This window comes from Balearica regulorum, chromosome 12, assembly GCF_011004875.1.
Source record: "Balearica regulorum gibbericeps isolate bBalReg1 chromosome 12, bBalReg1.pri, whole genome shotgun sequence".
Taxonomy (NCBI): Eukaryota; Metazoa; Chordata; class Aves; order Gruiformes; family Gruidae; genus Balearica; species Balearica regulorum.
Window position 1 is genome coordinate 785289 of NC_046195.1, and position 13836 is coordinate 799124.

A 13836-nucleotide genomic window follows, 5' to 3' on the forward strand; every position below is an offset into this window, starting at 1 on the left:
CTCCATCCTTCCTGAGCTGATCTCCTAGTGCCATCTGCCGTCAGACCCAACGCCAGCGTAGGGCAGTGGTGATGCTCCTGGCCACCTCACTCCACAACCTCCCTTGCAAAAAAAAGAACTGGACTGGGTAGCCCAGTCCTGGTAAACTCCTGCCCCAGGCCTGGTAAAGAGCTGAATGTGTCTTCGCTATGTCATCAGATGAGATAGTTACATTTTCTTCTTTTTTAGTTAAATGAGTAATACCAGAAGCTATGCCTTGGCGGAGGTACCCAGAAGAGGGAGTTCTCCAGCCTCGGGGGTTTCCCAGGCTCAGCTGGCCTGAGTCAGTGCTGGTGACGGTCCCACCACAGCCAGGTTGGGCTATGGACACCCCTCCTCGCAACAAGCCCACTGAGATTCAGTGTATTTTTGGTAACAAAGCTATAGCTGACCAGAAAAGTAAAAAGATTTTCCTCTATTAACTTAATACAGAGATTCTTTGTCTAAAGTACCAACACCCTTCTCAAGCCAAGAGGGAGAGGAAGGTGCAGGACAAAATGTATGCCTTTCTCCACCATCCAAAGCTGCAACCTCCTGTTAAGCTCCTGCTTGGGAAAAGTGTCCTGGTTTGGTGTGCTCAGGTCTCGGATGCCACCTCCTGGCTTTCCCACTGTACTGTGCATCTCGTTAACGCGTTGTGACTCGATGCAGACGGGAGGACCTTTCCCATCACACGATCGGAAATAACAAAGCCATGTAAAGCCATCCTGGCTCAGAGCAGCTTTTATTCTTTGAGGATCTGACCGCGTCCCGCGTATTTTTGAATCAGGATGGAGGTAACTCCTCTAGCTAGTCACCCTCCAGCCACCCGCTCACCGTTACAATACTGCAGCATCCCATCGCAGCAGCACCTTGACTCCCAAAGCCCCTCTGGGCTGTGATCTATCGCTTTCACCAGCAGATATTGTGCTGGGTGTACTTCGTCCCTGCCAAATTATATGACCTCTGTGCAGTCTCTTAGGTATCACCTGTGTCTTTCCGGATTTTGGGATGCTGTTTCCAAATCTATACAGATTTCTTGCTGGTGAATAATTTAAGCAGGTGGTTGGCAGGGGGATAGCAAAGGTATTTTTGGAGCTGTAAGACAGTGTGGTGGTATCTGAGCCCGGCAGGTAACAAAACTCCTGAGAGGGGGCACTGTGCAATAAGGAAACGCAAGATAAGGAGCAGACAGTGTGCTCGCTCTCCTCCCTGCTTGTTCTCCATCATTTCCCAGCTCTTTCTGCCCTCGTGGTGATGTTTCTGGCCTGGGTAAGCCCACTTGTATACCTGCCAGCCAAGCCTGCCTCTGCCAGAGGTTTGCTACCAAGTTCGTCCATCTTCGACCGGCGTGGCCATTCATTTTATTTGGCCACGTGCTGCAGCTGGTCTGGGGCTCTGCAGAGCTGGTCCATGTGATGCTCCCTGGCCGCAGCAGACTTGCTCCTCATCCCCACGGGGCTGGTCCATGCACATTTGCCAGGGAAATCCCAGTAACATGATGTGAGCTGCAGCTTCTTGGAAGTCAGCTGGGAGCGGTAGCTTCTAAAGCCATAAATTTTGGTGGTTCCTGATGCAGCATGGATCTATGGCCATCTGAGACATCTCCTCATGGTTGTAGACATTGATATTTGCCAAATGTATGAACAACTGGGAGGACATCAGTGGTCCCATGGAGTCTGGCTTTCTGACCAGCTGGGTGAAGTTTATCTGCAGGAAGGAGGCCACCAACAGGACTGGAAATAAAGATGGAGAAACAGCACTGAAGGTAGAGCTCAGGTTTGGAGACACCCCTGCCTCACTCCTTGGAGAATCACAAGCATTGTCCTCCAGCCTTGAGGAGGACAAAAACGGTCTTCAACCATGAAAGGCTTCAGCCCAAGCAAGGAGGGATGGTTTGGGGAAAGGAGATGGTGACAGAGGCTCTTCTCCCTGCACTGCCGGTGCAGACCAGCAGATGGAAGTTGCTGGGCTTTGCATGAGCCATCCTGATCCTTTGCAGGAGCCGTTTAAATCGCTCATCATCAGCATTTGCCATAGAAATAGGCTGAAGGCACCAGATCATGCAACTTGCACGACTGAGCTGCATCTGGGTACCATTAATCATCAGCAAAGGTATTGTCCCACCTTCAAAATGAGGAAAAGAAGAGGGAGCGTTCCCACTAAAATGCAAAATGTACATGTGCCAAAACCAGCATTTTTCACTATTCCTTCTTCTCCCAGCCCCAGCGTGCCCACCTCCTCTCTGGCCGCTTTCTCCTAGGCCCACTGCCCAAGGACCGAAGGACCTGGATGCCAGCAACCTACGCCCTTTCCCTGGCGATGCCGTCAGGCTGTGTCCCATCCAGAGCTGCTCTCTGCCCTGGACCTTCATCCCACCCATGGACCGGGGACGTTCCCTGTCCCCAAATCACTGCCCTGACTGCATCCCTCTGAGTAGGACACGAGTGGGAGCAGCCTGGGAGGGGCAGGGGCATCGCACACACGCACGAGCAGACACAGATGGAGGCAGCAAGCACACACGTGTGTGCACACACGCCTGCACCACACTTGCACCGGCCAGGGAGGGGGACGCCCAGGGACCCTCGGAGCAGACGTGACCTACTTTAGCTCCGAGGCGAGTGGTCCTGCGTGGGTCCCAGCGTAAAAGCTTAATAGAGCTGGGCATAAATTATTCATTGCCTGGCCATGTTAATGCATGTGCTAAAGGCTTTTTTTTAAAAAAAGAAGAAAAAAAAACCTCCTCTATAAATTAAAGCCTTGCACGCTCCCATCATCAGGCCCCGAATGCTCTCTGGGGTGTTTCCGCTTAGGTGAGCAGAGCTGCGAGATGCAGACGGACCCGGCAGGAGCCGGGATGCAGGCAGGAGCTGGGATGCAGGCAGGAGCAAGCTTTGCCTGGATCACAGGTGGGAGGATCCCGCAGGGAAGGGGCTGGCAGCACTGCTCTGGCTCGGGCAGCCCCGTTGCAAGTCACTTCCCGGAGCGGCATTGCTCAGCCAAGCCTGTTCCCAGGCACGGTGGCCAGTGGAGCTATTTTTAGACCTGCTTTTTGCTTTTTCTTTTTTTTTTTTTTTGTTCCCCTGCTCCTCGCCTTTGCTCACCCCTGCCCTCAAAGCCCTGGGGGAGAGAGAAGAAAACACTGATCCCCGGGGTGGGAAGCTGCGTAGGAGGGCTTTAGGAGCACCTTCATCACTGAGTCCAGCCATGGGGACACCCCGCCGGGACTTAAACAAGCTGCTTCCAGTGCATCCTCAGGCAGATCCCGCCGTAACATCCAGCCCTGCTTTCATCCTGCCAGGACAACCACCCCCCTGCCCCAGGGCTGCAGTTCCCAGGGCTGTTTTCGCAGGTACAGATAAGGCCACAAAAAGACATCGGCTGGCCAGGGCGTCCTGCACTGGAGGAGGAGCTGGGCAGGCGCGGGGCGATGCTGCGGCTGCAGAGGACGTTTGCCTTCTATGGACATCTCTCCTCGCTGCACTGCTGGCGGGGAGGAACAGCGCTGGCACAGAGGAGAGGCCCTCAGCCCCCACAGCACTGGGGGGGGGGTGTGTGTGTGTGGAAAAAAACCCCAAAACCCAGCACACCAAAACACCCAAAAAAAGCTTGTGGTTGCCTTCTCGGAGGCCTCCAACAGCCCCTTCAACACATGCTCATGCACCCCTGGAGGGGTGAAGATGCCCCAACCCACTCATGGTCCTCAGCAGCATCCCCAGAGCAGCCTGCAGCCCCCCTTGCAGGGGGGGGGGAAGGGGTGCAGGTACCACTGAGCCTCCAGCACCCCAACCCAGCCCCAGAAGAAAACACAACAAACCACAGAAAAAGAGTCACAGCAGCCTCTGGGTATATTTTTTTTTTTTTGTTGCATTTCATATATTATCCAGTTTCACATTCTCATAGGATCAGCAATTATATAGCAACTTATTCTCAAATCTTTTAATACAAGCGAGACAGCCATGGTCGTATAATACTTAAAGCACTTCAATACCAAGCAATAAGATGCTAAAACAAAAATTGCACAATTTCTTGTTTACTATGCCTGACTGAATCATTGTTACAGAAGACAACCCTTCTCTTTCAAGCTTTTAACTAAACATTAACTTATCTTACAGGATTACAATTTCTCTTTAATAATAATAATAATTAATTGCACACAAACACACAAGAAATTCTTTATGATGCATAAATATTTCCTTATTACACATGGTACAAAAATACTCATACTTTTTTTTTGTTGTTCGGTATTCCCATAAGGATGGCTGATTATTTGGCAGGACTGGATGCTCTCCAATCAGAAGGATGTGGAAAAAAAAAAAGTTAGATATTTTACAGCCGTTCTATATATAGAAGTTTGAAGAAGGAAAAAAAAAAATATAATAACCCTGACTTTAAAACCAGAGAAGAATGGATGAGAACAGAAACCCAGTGCATCGTACTTGGAGAGAAAAAAAAAAAACAACAAAAAAACATTTTTCAAATTCTTCTGGTCGTACTGGGAAGGGGAGGGCGGAGGTGGGAGAAGGGGTGAGACAAGGACAGTTAGTATTTCTCAAAGCCAAGTCTTCACCGAAGCAAGATGAAAACCTCGATGGATCAATCCGTTGGGCCAAGACCTGTTGCTAACGGTTACACAAACGCTAGAACAAACAAACTTACACTCACACATACACAAGTTAAGTGTTTTAATTCATGCCAGAAAACATGCAAAACCCATTGCCTTTCGTTTTCCTTCAGCCGAGCCGCCGGGGCAGGGCGAGCCCGGGGAAGCCCAGGACTGAGCCCACCGCCCCCGGCTGGGTTTCGGCACAGCCGGACGGTGAAGCTCAGTTGGGGAGGATGTCCTGGGGAGGGATGGATGGAGGGATGGATGGAGGCGGCGCACGGCCCGCGGCAGGGGGCCGCGGCGGCTTCACAGTCCGGGTAGGGGGGATGCTGGCAGCCCCGGGGGGAGTGCGCCGGGGCCGGGCGCTTTGTCCGCTGGCCGCAAACCAAACCGAGAGGAGTCTGAGCGATCGTCCCTGGCACATCCCTCCGCGGAGAGGCAGGGAGGAGGAACACAAGCCGAGGAGAGACGCTGCGGGAGAGGAGCGGGGGTGAGTGGGGCTGGCTGGATCTGCTCCCTAAGCGGCACCCGCAGCCCTTTCCTCACCCCGGGGCTTGGTGGGTCTCCCTGCTCCTGCCGGGGTGGAGTTGGCTCCGTCACCCATCAACGTAACCCAACCGCATCTCCGGGTGGATGTGGGGGGCTGAAACCGAGCTCCCATCCCTCCTCCCCACGAGAGGCCAAGGACAAGCAAGACAAGGACCCAGCTCCAAGAGTAATTAATTACTTACTAACGAACTAACAAAACTGACGAGACTTCCATCCTTGCTGGGTAGCTTCAGAGGGAGGATACCAGCGCATCTGGAAAAGAAAGCCACGCCAGAGGTCCGTGATCCAGGATTATCTCAGCCAGAGCCCAAACCTCCAGCTCCTTCGGGCCACGTACAAGGTCCACGGAGTAAAGATGTCTCCGGCATGGGAAAGGAGGCTCCAAGGTGAGCCCCAAATACTACTCGAGTAGCATCCCAACCTGGGGCTGCACCGTGCTGGCACTACCCGGCGTGCCAGCCCCACGCTGGCCAGCTCTGGTAGCTCATGCAAGGACAGGCTCAGGCTCACCAGGCACTGGGACCTGGCCAGGTCCTCCCTTGAGGAGCACGGCAGGATCCTACACACCTAAGGAAGCTAGCACCCCATCTCAGGTCTTGCCCCAACATCTCAAGTACTTTCTGCCTATTGGCATAACCAGAAGACAACCCCCCAGATTCACACCTATGCCTGGCCCCAGCTCACTACAACATGCAGAACACCACTGTTCAAGCTAGGAAAGCTCCTCACCACCAAACTATCCATGAAGTTTACCACTGCAGAAGTGTACGCGAGGAGACGCTGTTTCCCCCCCCCCCCCCAACAGGTTTCCATTCCCCCCCACACCCCAAGTTTACATCTTTTCCCCCTGTTCAGGCTCAGGCAGGGAAGAAGAGACATGCAGCACCCCAAGGTGGTGGCCATTCTGCCCTCAGCCAGCAGGAGGTGGCACCTCAAGACCACGCATTTAAACCAGGCCACCTCTACATGACACCACTGGTTCATCCACCACAGAAGAGACCCATGAAGCTTTCTAAGCCACAACCCAGCCATGAGAAGAGGCTCCAGGCAGACCACATCATGGGAAGAACTTGTTAGAGCTGCAAACCAGCAAGACTTGGAGGCTTCCCTGGCAGGTCATTGCTGCCACATCTACTGCTCAGACCTGCTGGATAGGGACCCAACAAGCAGACAGGGGAACAGTAACTGAACAGACACTTCCCAGCCTGTCAGTAGAGGCAGCAAGCTGGCAACATCCGGCAGAATAGCATCAGACATCCAGATTGGTCCCGTTTGGTCTGCAAGACCAGCATGTCAGGCAGGCTGAGTTTGCAGCTTCATGCCTGAGAGCAGTGGGAGATGAGTCTGTGCCACTTGACTGAGCACAGATCCAGCAGCAGGAGCAGCTAGCAGAGCTTGGACCTGCTGCTGTTCCCAAAGGGAGCCGAAACACAGCAGCCATCCCCACTCTCTTCCCTCCCCAGCTGGTGGGAGGAGAGCACAGCCTCAGTGAGGACAGGCATCAAGAGCAGGAGGTACGTTCAGGGCTCTGAGTACCAGCAGAACGATGGACTTTGCTCTAAGATGGGTAGAAAAGAGGCAGAAAGACCCCTAGAGCCCAGTGTGCTCAAAAACCACTCACACAAAAAACCCCCAAACACCGGACCAGCTCCAATGCTCATGCATGGCACTCCCCCACTAAGAGGGACCCTTGGTCAAGGATTTGAAGCAAGGTCCCAGGTCAGCTGGGCAAAGGAAAAGTTGCAGCCGCAGCCAAAGCATCGAGTCTGGCAGAGGCTTTACAACTCTTTACAACTGTGCCCAGCAAGGGCAATTCTGCCAGCCTCTTCCTAAGAGAGCTCTTGCCAGAGTCCCGTCTCCCCTTCAGGCTGTGAGCGTGCAAGAGACATGAAGAAAGCCGGTCCAGGTTGAGATGACAGCTGGCAATGGGGCAGGGGGGAATAGGACCTGGCTATTTTCTAACTACCTACGCTGCCCGACTGATGCACTGGGTGACACGTGCAATGAGAGTCTTGCTGCAAAGTTATCTATGGGTCTTCAGAAGAGACAGAGATGAAGACCAGGAGACCCAGAGACTCAGTGACAGCCCTTAGACACATCCTCAGCGAGTCCCTTCAAACCCTACTGCCTTTACCCCTGTAAGAGGTAGAAGTCCGACACCCGATGGAGGTGCAAAGCCAGAGGCTTTGCATTGACTCCTTTGTGCAGAGACGTGCAGCAAACTGCCAAGACCTTGACACTGCAGCCTCCTTGCAGCAGCTAGAGGAGGCAATAAGCGCGTGCCTCCCAGAAAGCCAAGTCACAGAATCACAGAACGGTTTGGATTGGAAGGGAGCTCAAAGCCCATCTAGTTCCAACCCCCCTGTGATGGGCAGGGACACCCTCCACTAGCCCAGGTTGCCCAAAGCCCCATCCAACCTGGCCTGAAGTCCTCCCTCCACCAGCAGGACTATGATACCAGTAACTAAACAGCCCCAAGCATGAGCTCAGGGACTTCAAGTTCCTCTTCTTGTGATGGCTCCTACAGGGAGGAGCCCCACATGTTTGCAGAAGCTGTCCTAGCAGGAGCCTCTCATCAGATCTGCTGGATCCCAGGCTCCTGTCCAGGCACCAGCACCACACTTGAGGTCGCTGTCTGCGGCCAGGCACGCTGGGCTGCTCAGACTCCTTGCCAGATCCCTCCACAAGGCAAGCGGGTGCCACCAAGTCAGCTCCCAGCCAGCCCCATGGCTTTCTCCATGACTCGGCACCAGGTGCACCACAGTCAGTCCAGTCCTTGGGTGGAGGGAAATGAGGACACGGACATAAGCAAGACCCTCCTCCCCAGTGAGGGGTCCCATCTAGCACCGTGACCAAGGTGCTCTCTGGGTGCCAGGCACACCATGCCTTCACTTCTCCGTCAGCCTGCGAGAGGGACCCAGCTCAGCCGTACCCCTGCTCCCCAGCCTGGGGCCACCACACTGCTCTGGGGCACGCTTATCTCATCTCCTTGCACTGATGCAGGCCAGGAAGGCTCGCAGCCCGCTGCGGGCAGTGGCATCACTGACACCTTACAGGCCCACCACAGCAGCTGCCAGTGCAAGGACAGGGGTTACTTTCTCCCACCACCCCAAGAGCCTTGTGACCGGGAGGGGTTTGCTCAGCAGAGCCGCGTCTCCTCAAGCGGCCAGCAGTCCTCTTCCCCAGCCAGTGTCTCCCAATCCAGCACCCCTCCCCTCGACAGCTGGAAGCAGTTTCCTCCTGCCCAGCAGCAACAGGAAACTCCCCCTGCATTCACAAGGCTGCGAGTGCTTAACCCCGAGAGCCGCGTCCATCCCACGCTGGGCTCGGTGCGACCGGCACGGCTGTACGTAGGCAAGGCGGGACTGACATCCCCCCACCCCGCTCCCCAAGCCTGGTGGCTCTTCATCCCCCTCCTCAGGGGGTCCGCCCCACATGTGCACCCCACCCTGAGCTTGTCCAGAACCTCCAGCTCCAACAGAAATCCTGCTTCCCTCCCCCCCGCCCCCCCAAAACGCACACCGTTCGTAGCTCTGGCACTAATAAACCTCCACTTCTGATGGACCACCTCTCCTTGCCTTCCTCCTGCAGGTCTCGGATGCTTGTATGCATGAACCCAACCAGCCAGTAGCGCAGCCCTGCAGCCAGAGCTGCTCAGCCTGGAGGCTGGCAGGAGCTCCTGCAGATGCAATGATCCTGGGCACAGGCCAAGGCTCTGATATGCTGGCAGGCTGAGGGAATGACCTGCCAGGTCAAGATTAAGGGCTATGATGGGACGAGGCAGGAACACCCCCTCGCTAGGAGGGATGTTTCTAAAAACCAGCAGAAAGCACTGGAAGAACCAGATGAGAGGCAGCAGCTAGCCAAGAGGACATGCTCTTTGGGACAGGGTCACCTGCCAAAGCAGTTTTCTCTTCACATCCCTCAAAGTGTCTCAGGCACTTTTGCCAGGGAGCAGAGAGGCTCTGCAAACAGCGGGGGGAGCTCCCAGAGACATCTGGAAGAGGAGACCAGCACCACGAGAGACTGTGTAAGGTTGTCCCAAGAGGCTTGCAAGCCATCAGGCCAAGTCAGAGCACTTCCCCATAGGGAGCACATTTCTCTGAGGGCTTTCGGAAGATCCGTTATCTCTCAAAATACTACGTCTGTCAAGGAGGAAGCTGAGAAAGAGTGAATGGAGATGTCCAACGCTGGGTGAGGAAAGCAGAGTAAGGGAGGCTTTTACTGGAAGAGACGCAGTTGTTTCTGGATCCGCATTAGCTCACAGTTGGAAAGGAGTCTGGCCACACCACTGCAAACATCTCCCGCTCGCCCGCCCGCAGGGACGAGACAGAAATCACCAGCCGACCGCAGCCAGCCTCGTGCTGCCGTGCTCAGCGCTTGTCCCAGAAAACAGCTGGGGAAGAGACATTTGTGCCTCCACCAGCCACCTTCCAGAGGCCGGCTGAAACCTCCAGAAGCGAAGAGCCTCTCCCTTGCTGCAGCGCAAGACCAGCGCTTCCTAAAAAAATCACAAAGAAATTATAAATGAGGCAGATAAACGCCCCATCAGCGCTTCACTTTCCTGGTCAAGTCCTCCATTGTCTCTCCCAATTACCCTCAGAATTTAAACTGCTTATCTTGCCCACCATCCCTATGGAGAGGTATTCCTTCAGCAGGAAGGGGCGAGGGGAGGACCTCAAGCCACCTTTAGCTTGGATGGCCTGCCTTTGCTCTGCAGTCACCCCAGCATCTTGCGGTGCTCAGAGCTACCCCTACAACTGGAACAGACCCCACCACCTCCCCAGGGTCCAGAAAGGCTCCCCGTGCAGGCAGGAGCAAAGCACTCCATCATGCTCCTAGGAGCTGGTAGGACCCCAACCAGCATGTCCAAGAGCTGCACCTGGTTACCAGCTGCTGACGTGCAGAGTGACACTGCTGAGACACCCTCACCCTGGCAAACCATAAGCACTTCGCGTCATTGCTTCCCCCGGGCTGCGGGGTGCTAGGTGCGAGCCAGACTGCGTTGGTGGCTGGCAAGAGCTGCTCTGCTCCAGCTGGAAATGCAGCTGATGGGAACACGACCCAGGGCAGGCAAGGACAGCCTGCAAAGGTGCACCCACGAGGCACCAACGTCATCCTCCAGCCTCAGCAGCAGGCACTTCACTCAAGCCACCCATTTCCAGGGTCCTTCAGGGGCTGGGTTGAGGACACGAGCATCCAGATGATGACATGCTGTACGAGACCCAAGCAGCTTAGCCCACCACCAAGAAAACCTTGCTGCAGTCAAATCAAGCACAGACCGCTCCCCAGGCAGCTACGGTGAAGGAGAACTGGAGGACAAGCACATCGTATCACACCACGTTGAAGAACACACAGAAGACAACAGGCGCTGATCCATCCTGACAGCTTGGAAGGGGTGTTTCAACAGGCATCCATCCTTCACCTTGTACCCACCAGACCTTCAGGCAGTCTATGCTACAGCTCGTGGAGGCATATCCATCTCGCAGACCTCAGTGAACAGGCGTTTCTCCTTTTCCACAGAGTGGAAATGAGTTGTGCTGCTTTTATTTGGATTGAGCTAGCCATGGAGAGCCAGTGCTGGCCATAGGTCAGGAAGTCACTTCTGACACCACCTCAGTCCAGTTCACTCATCAGGTGTGATTTAGCAAGAACCGCTGCTCAGCGGGTACCGAGAAGAGCTAAGAGCATCTCCTGCCTGCTTTTCTCTGGCTAGAAGGAAACATCTGGCTTGGGGAGAGCTTGCTCAGGGCTGCTTGGCCAGCCTCTGCCAGCACCAAGTCACTAGAATTTAGGAAAACATCATAGCCATGAAGGTCTTGAGGAGCGCTTCACACCTCCAGGAAGCCTAGGTTTGCCCAGAAAAAATAATCCTGAGAAGTCCTACATGACAGCCCCAATGAACAGGTAACAAGATACTGGGCACAGAACATCTGTCACTGTCTCCAGCCTCCCATCCCAGGGAGGGTCTATCAGAGCTCAGCTGCCACAACATGAAGTCCAGGAGGTTTTGCAGATGGGACCATGAAGTCAGTCCAGAGGTCAGCAATGCACAAAGGCAGGATCCCCATTGATCCAGCGGATCTCCACAGTGGCCACTGCTCAGTGCTCCAGGGCTCAGCCAGGCTGGTGGCACCCAGGTGGTCACACGCCCAAACAGCAGCATCCCAACAGGAGACAGTATTTGAGGATGAGCACAGCACCCAAGCCCACCCCAGCAGATCCTCCCACATCCCCTTTTCTCTAGGGCCAGCACCAGGTCACAGCCACTGGGATCTGCCTCACGTCCATCCGCAACTGTGGCCACCACTCAGGAGATCCAGCTTGCTCTGAGCCAGCCCAGGCAGCAAACAAGAGGGAAAGGGGTTTTTGGAGCACTGACCTCCCTTTCCATCGGTGGGCTCTGCCTCAACTCAGCGCTGGAAAGCCTCAGGGTCCTGCTGGGCTCTTGCACCACCATAGCCATGATCCAGGACTGCTCCTTCCACCCACTACTTGCTTGGACAGGTCCCAGCTCCAGAGGCCCACTTCTTCCACTATCTCCTCAAAGCCTCCAGACAACGCTACTGCCAGCGGCGGCAACACAGAGGCTCTGAGGATACTTTGGGCAGCCCCCCCCCCCCCCAAAAGGACTGGCATCTGTGAGCTTTCAGTCCATGACCTGCTCCCTGCCTTGGAGACATCTACTGCAGACAGTTTCCCAGGCTCTAGGTACCCAAATGCATCAGCCTAGTCTCCTACAAGCACCATGTGGTAACCACCACCAGCCTCACCCATGTTCTTATGAAACGATCCTGCATCCAGCCCTTGCTTTCCAGGGCAAAAGGACTGTAGAGCCCTGTCCTCAGGGGTGCTGCTGCCACAGCTGGGAGCATCTCTTTGCAGAAGACCTCCAGGAGCATCAATAGCCCCTTGTGTCTGCTACTGCCTACTCATAGCCTAGCTTAGAGGCACTCCACATCAAGTGGTTTCACATCAGAGACACAATGCAGCCCAACTCCATCACACAAGCAATCAATGAAACTATTCACCAGGTCCAAGCAGAACAAGACAAGCCATATCATTGTCTCTGCACTTGTGTCAAGCCCTCCCCATCTTCCCAGGAGACGAACTCCGGACATCTTTGTACCTCAGAGTCTTCCAAGGGCAAAGACAGACCTGGGCCCTCCATCTTTGATGGCTTCTTTCCCCAACATCACTACCACACAGAGCGGGGGGCGGCGGGGGGAAAGAAAGTCTATGTAGAAGCACTGCAAGGAGAAGTGTACCAGGACTCGGTGGCTTCATTTAAAGCTGACCACAGCAACCATCCTCCCTGCCAACCAGCCCCAGGCCACCTTCCCAAGTCGCTCCCATCTCTCCCAGGCTGCCGAGTCCCTTGGTTACAGCTCACAAGACCTGGGTCCTGCCTGTGATTTCGGGCTGCAAGAGGGAAGCCAAGCTCCAGGTAGGAACTTGCTCCGTTTCCAGTAACTGGAGAGGAAAGAGGTGAGATTAGACCCATGATTAAGGGCAGGGTCTGTCCCGGTATGCGGTTCTGGAACAAAGTGACCGGCAAGTGCTGTTGTCTAACGTGCCCGCTAGAATTTAGTCGTGTGCTATCGCTATCACGTCACTCACCTCCCCCACCATGTGCCAGGAGTGAGGTCAAGGTGTATTTCTGGTTGCCCTCAAAGGGTCGTGGTTGGGGAGAAACCAGGTTTCTTTCACGCCGAGTGGCAGGGTTGTCTCTGCCCTGGCTCAACCGGGCTGCTCCCCTCCCACTGGCAGGACCTGGCTGAGCCTGGCTCAGCTGGGAGGAGTTGATGTAAGATGGTGCCATGCTGTGTGCGCCATGTCATGTGCTGCCAAGTTGGAGATGTGGGTTAGAAAGAAGGCCTGGTATCTCATTCCCCAGGCTCTGGTGGGTGGGTAGCGTGAGGCCCATGCACTGGGTTGCCAAGGAGATACGGGCTACAGAGATGGGCAGAAGCTTGCAAATCCCATGGTGCACCTTGGAGGAGAGATGGTTACCTTACCAGTCTTTCCAGACGTGGCTGCCATCATGCTTAACACTTCTAGGAATGGAGCTGTAGTACAGCCACTCCACTAGCTGCAATAAGGCATCACTAGGGTGTCCCATCTCCAGGGACAGCTCTGAGCTTCAGGGCTAGCCTGCGCTGGCATCATGGCTGGAGTTCACTAGGGACATCAAAGGAGGGATTTGAGAGAAGGTGGGAGGGAGGGAAGGCAGATGGGACAATCTTAAAGTCAGTGGAGTCCCCTTAGGTAGAGTTTCTTAGCAGTGCAGGGTCAGGCCACGGTCTCATCTACAACAGCCTGGTATCTGCCAGGAGCGTCACCACGGCCATGGTCACGGTGACTTGGCCATGCCAGGAACAGCAGCCATCGGTCTCGACTGCCAGCAGCTTACCCATGGCTCCTGGTGCACGAGCCAAGGCCAGGCCAGCCCGGCGCCATCTCCTGCCCCTTGTCACTCCTGCCAGCCCTCTGGGCGGCTCTTCAGGAGGTTGCACAGGTGCATCGCAGAAGGTGGCCACCTCCTCACCTGCTCGCTACCGGACTTGAACGCAGCGCTGCGACAAGACGAGCACTTCAGGTTTAAATCTTTTGCAATGAGCTCTCGGCTTAGCTGCTGCCTCCAACTCCATGCCTGCTCCAGG

The 13836-nt window shown here is 54.9% G+C and overlaps 1 protein-coding gene across 1 annotated transcript in view; it reads right to left on the bottom strand.

The window, feature by feature from the left end:
* Nucleotides 1-3843: 3843 nt before the first annotated feature.
* The window catches only part of RBPMS2 (RNA binding protein, mRNA processing factor 2), a 29231-nt gene continuing 19238 nt past the window's right edge, over nt 3844-13836 (bottom strand). Inside the window, exons 7-8 of the mRNA XM_075764376.1 lie at nt 5356-5425; nt 3844-5095 (exon numbers count right to left, since the gene is read on the bottom strand). Of these exons, the coding sequence (XP_075620491.1) occupies nt 5363-5425 (63 nt within the window). The 3' untranslated portion in view covers nt 3844-5095; nt 5356-5362. The remainder of the gene's footprint in view (nt 5096-5355; nt 5426-13836) is intronic.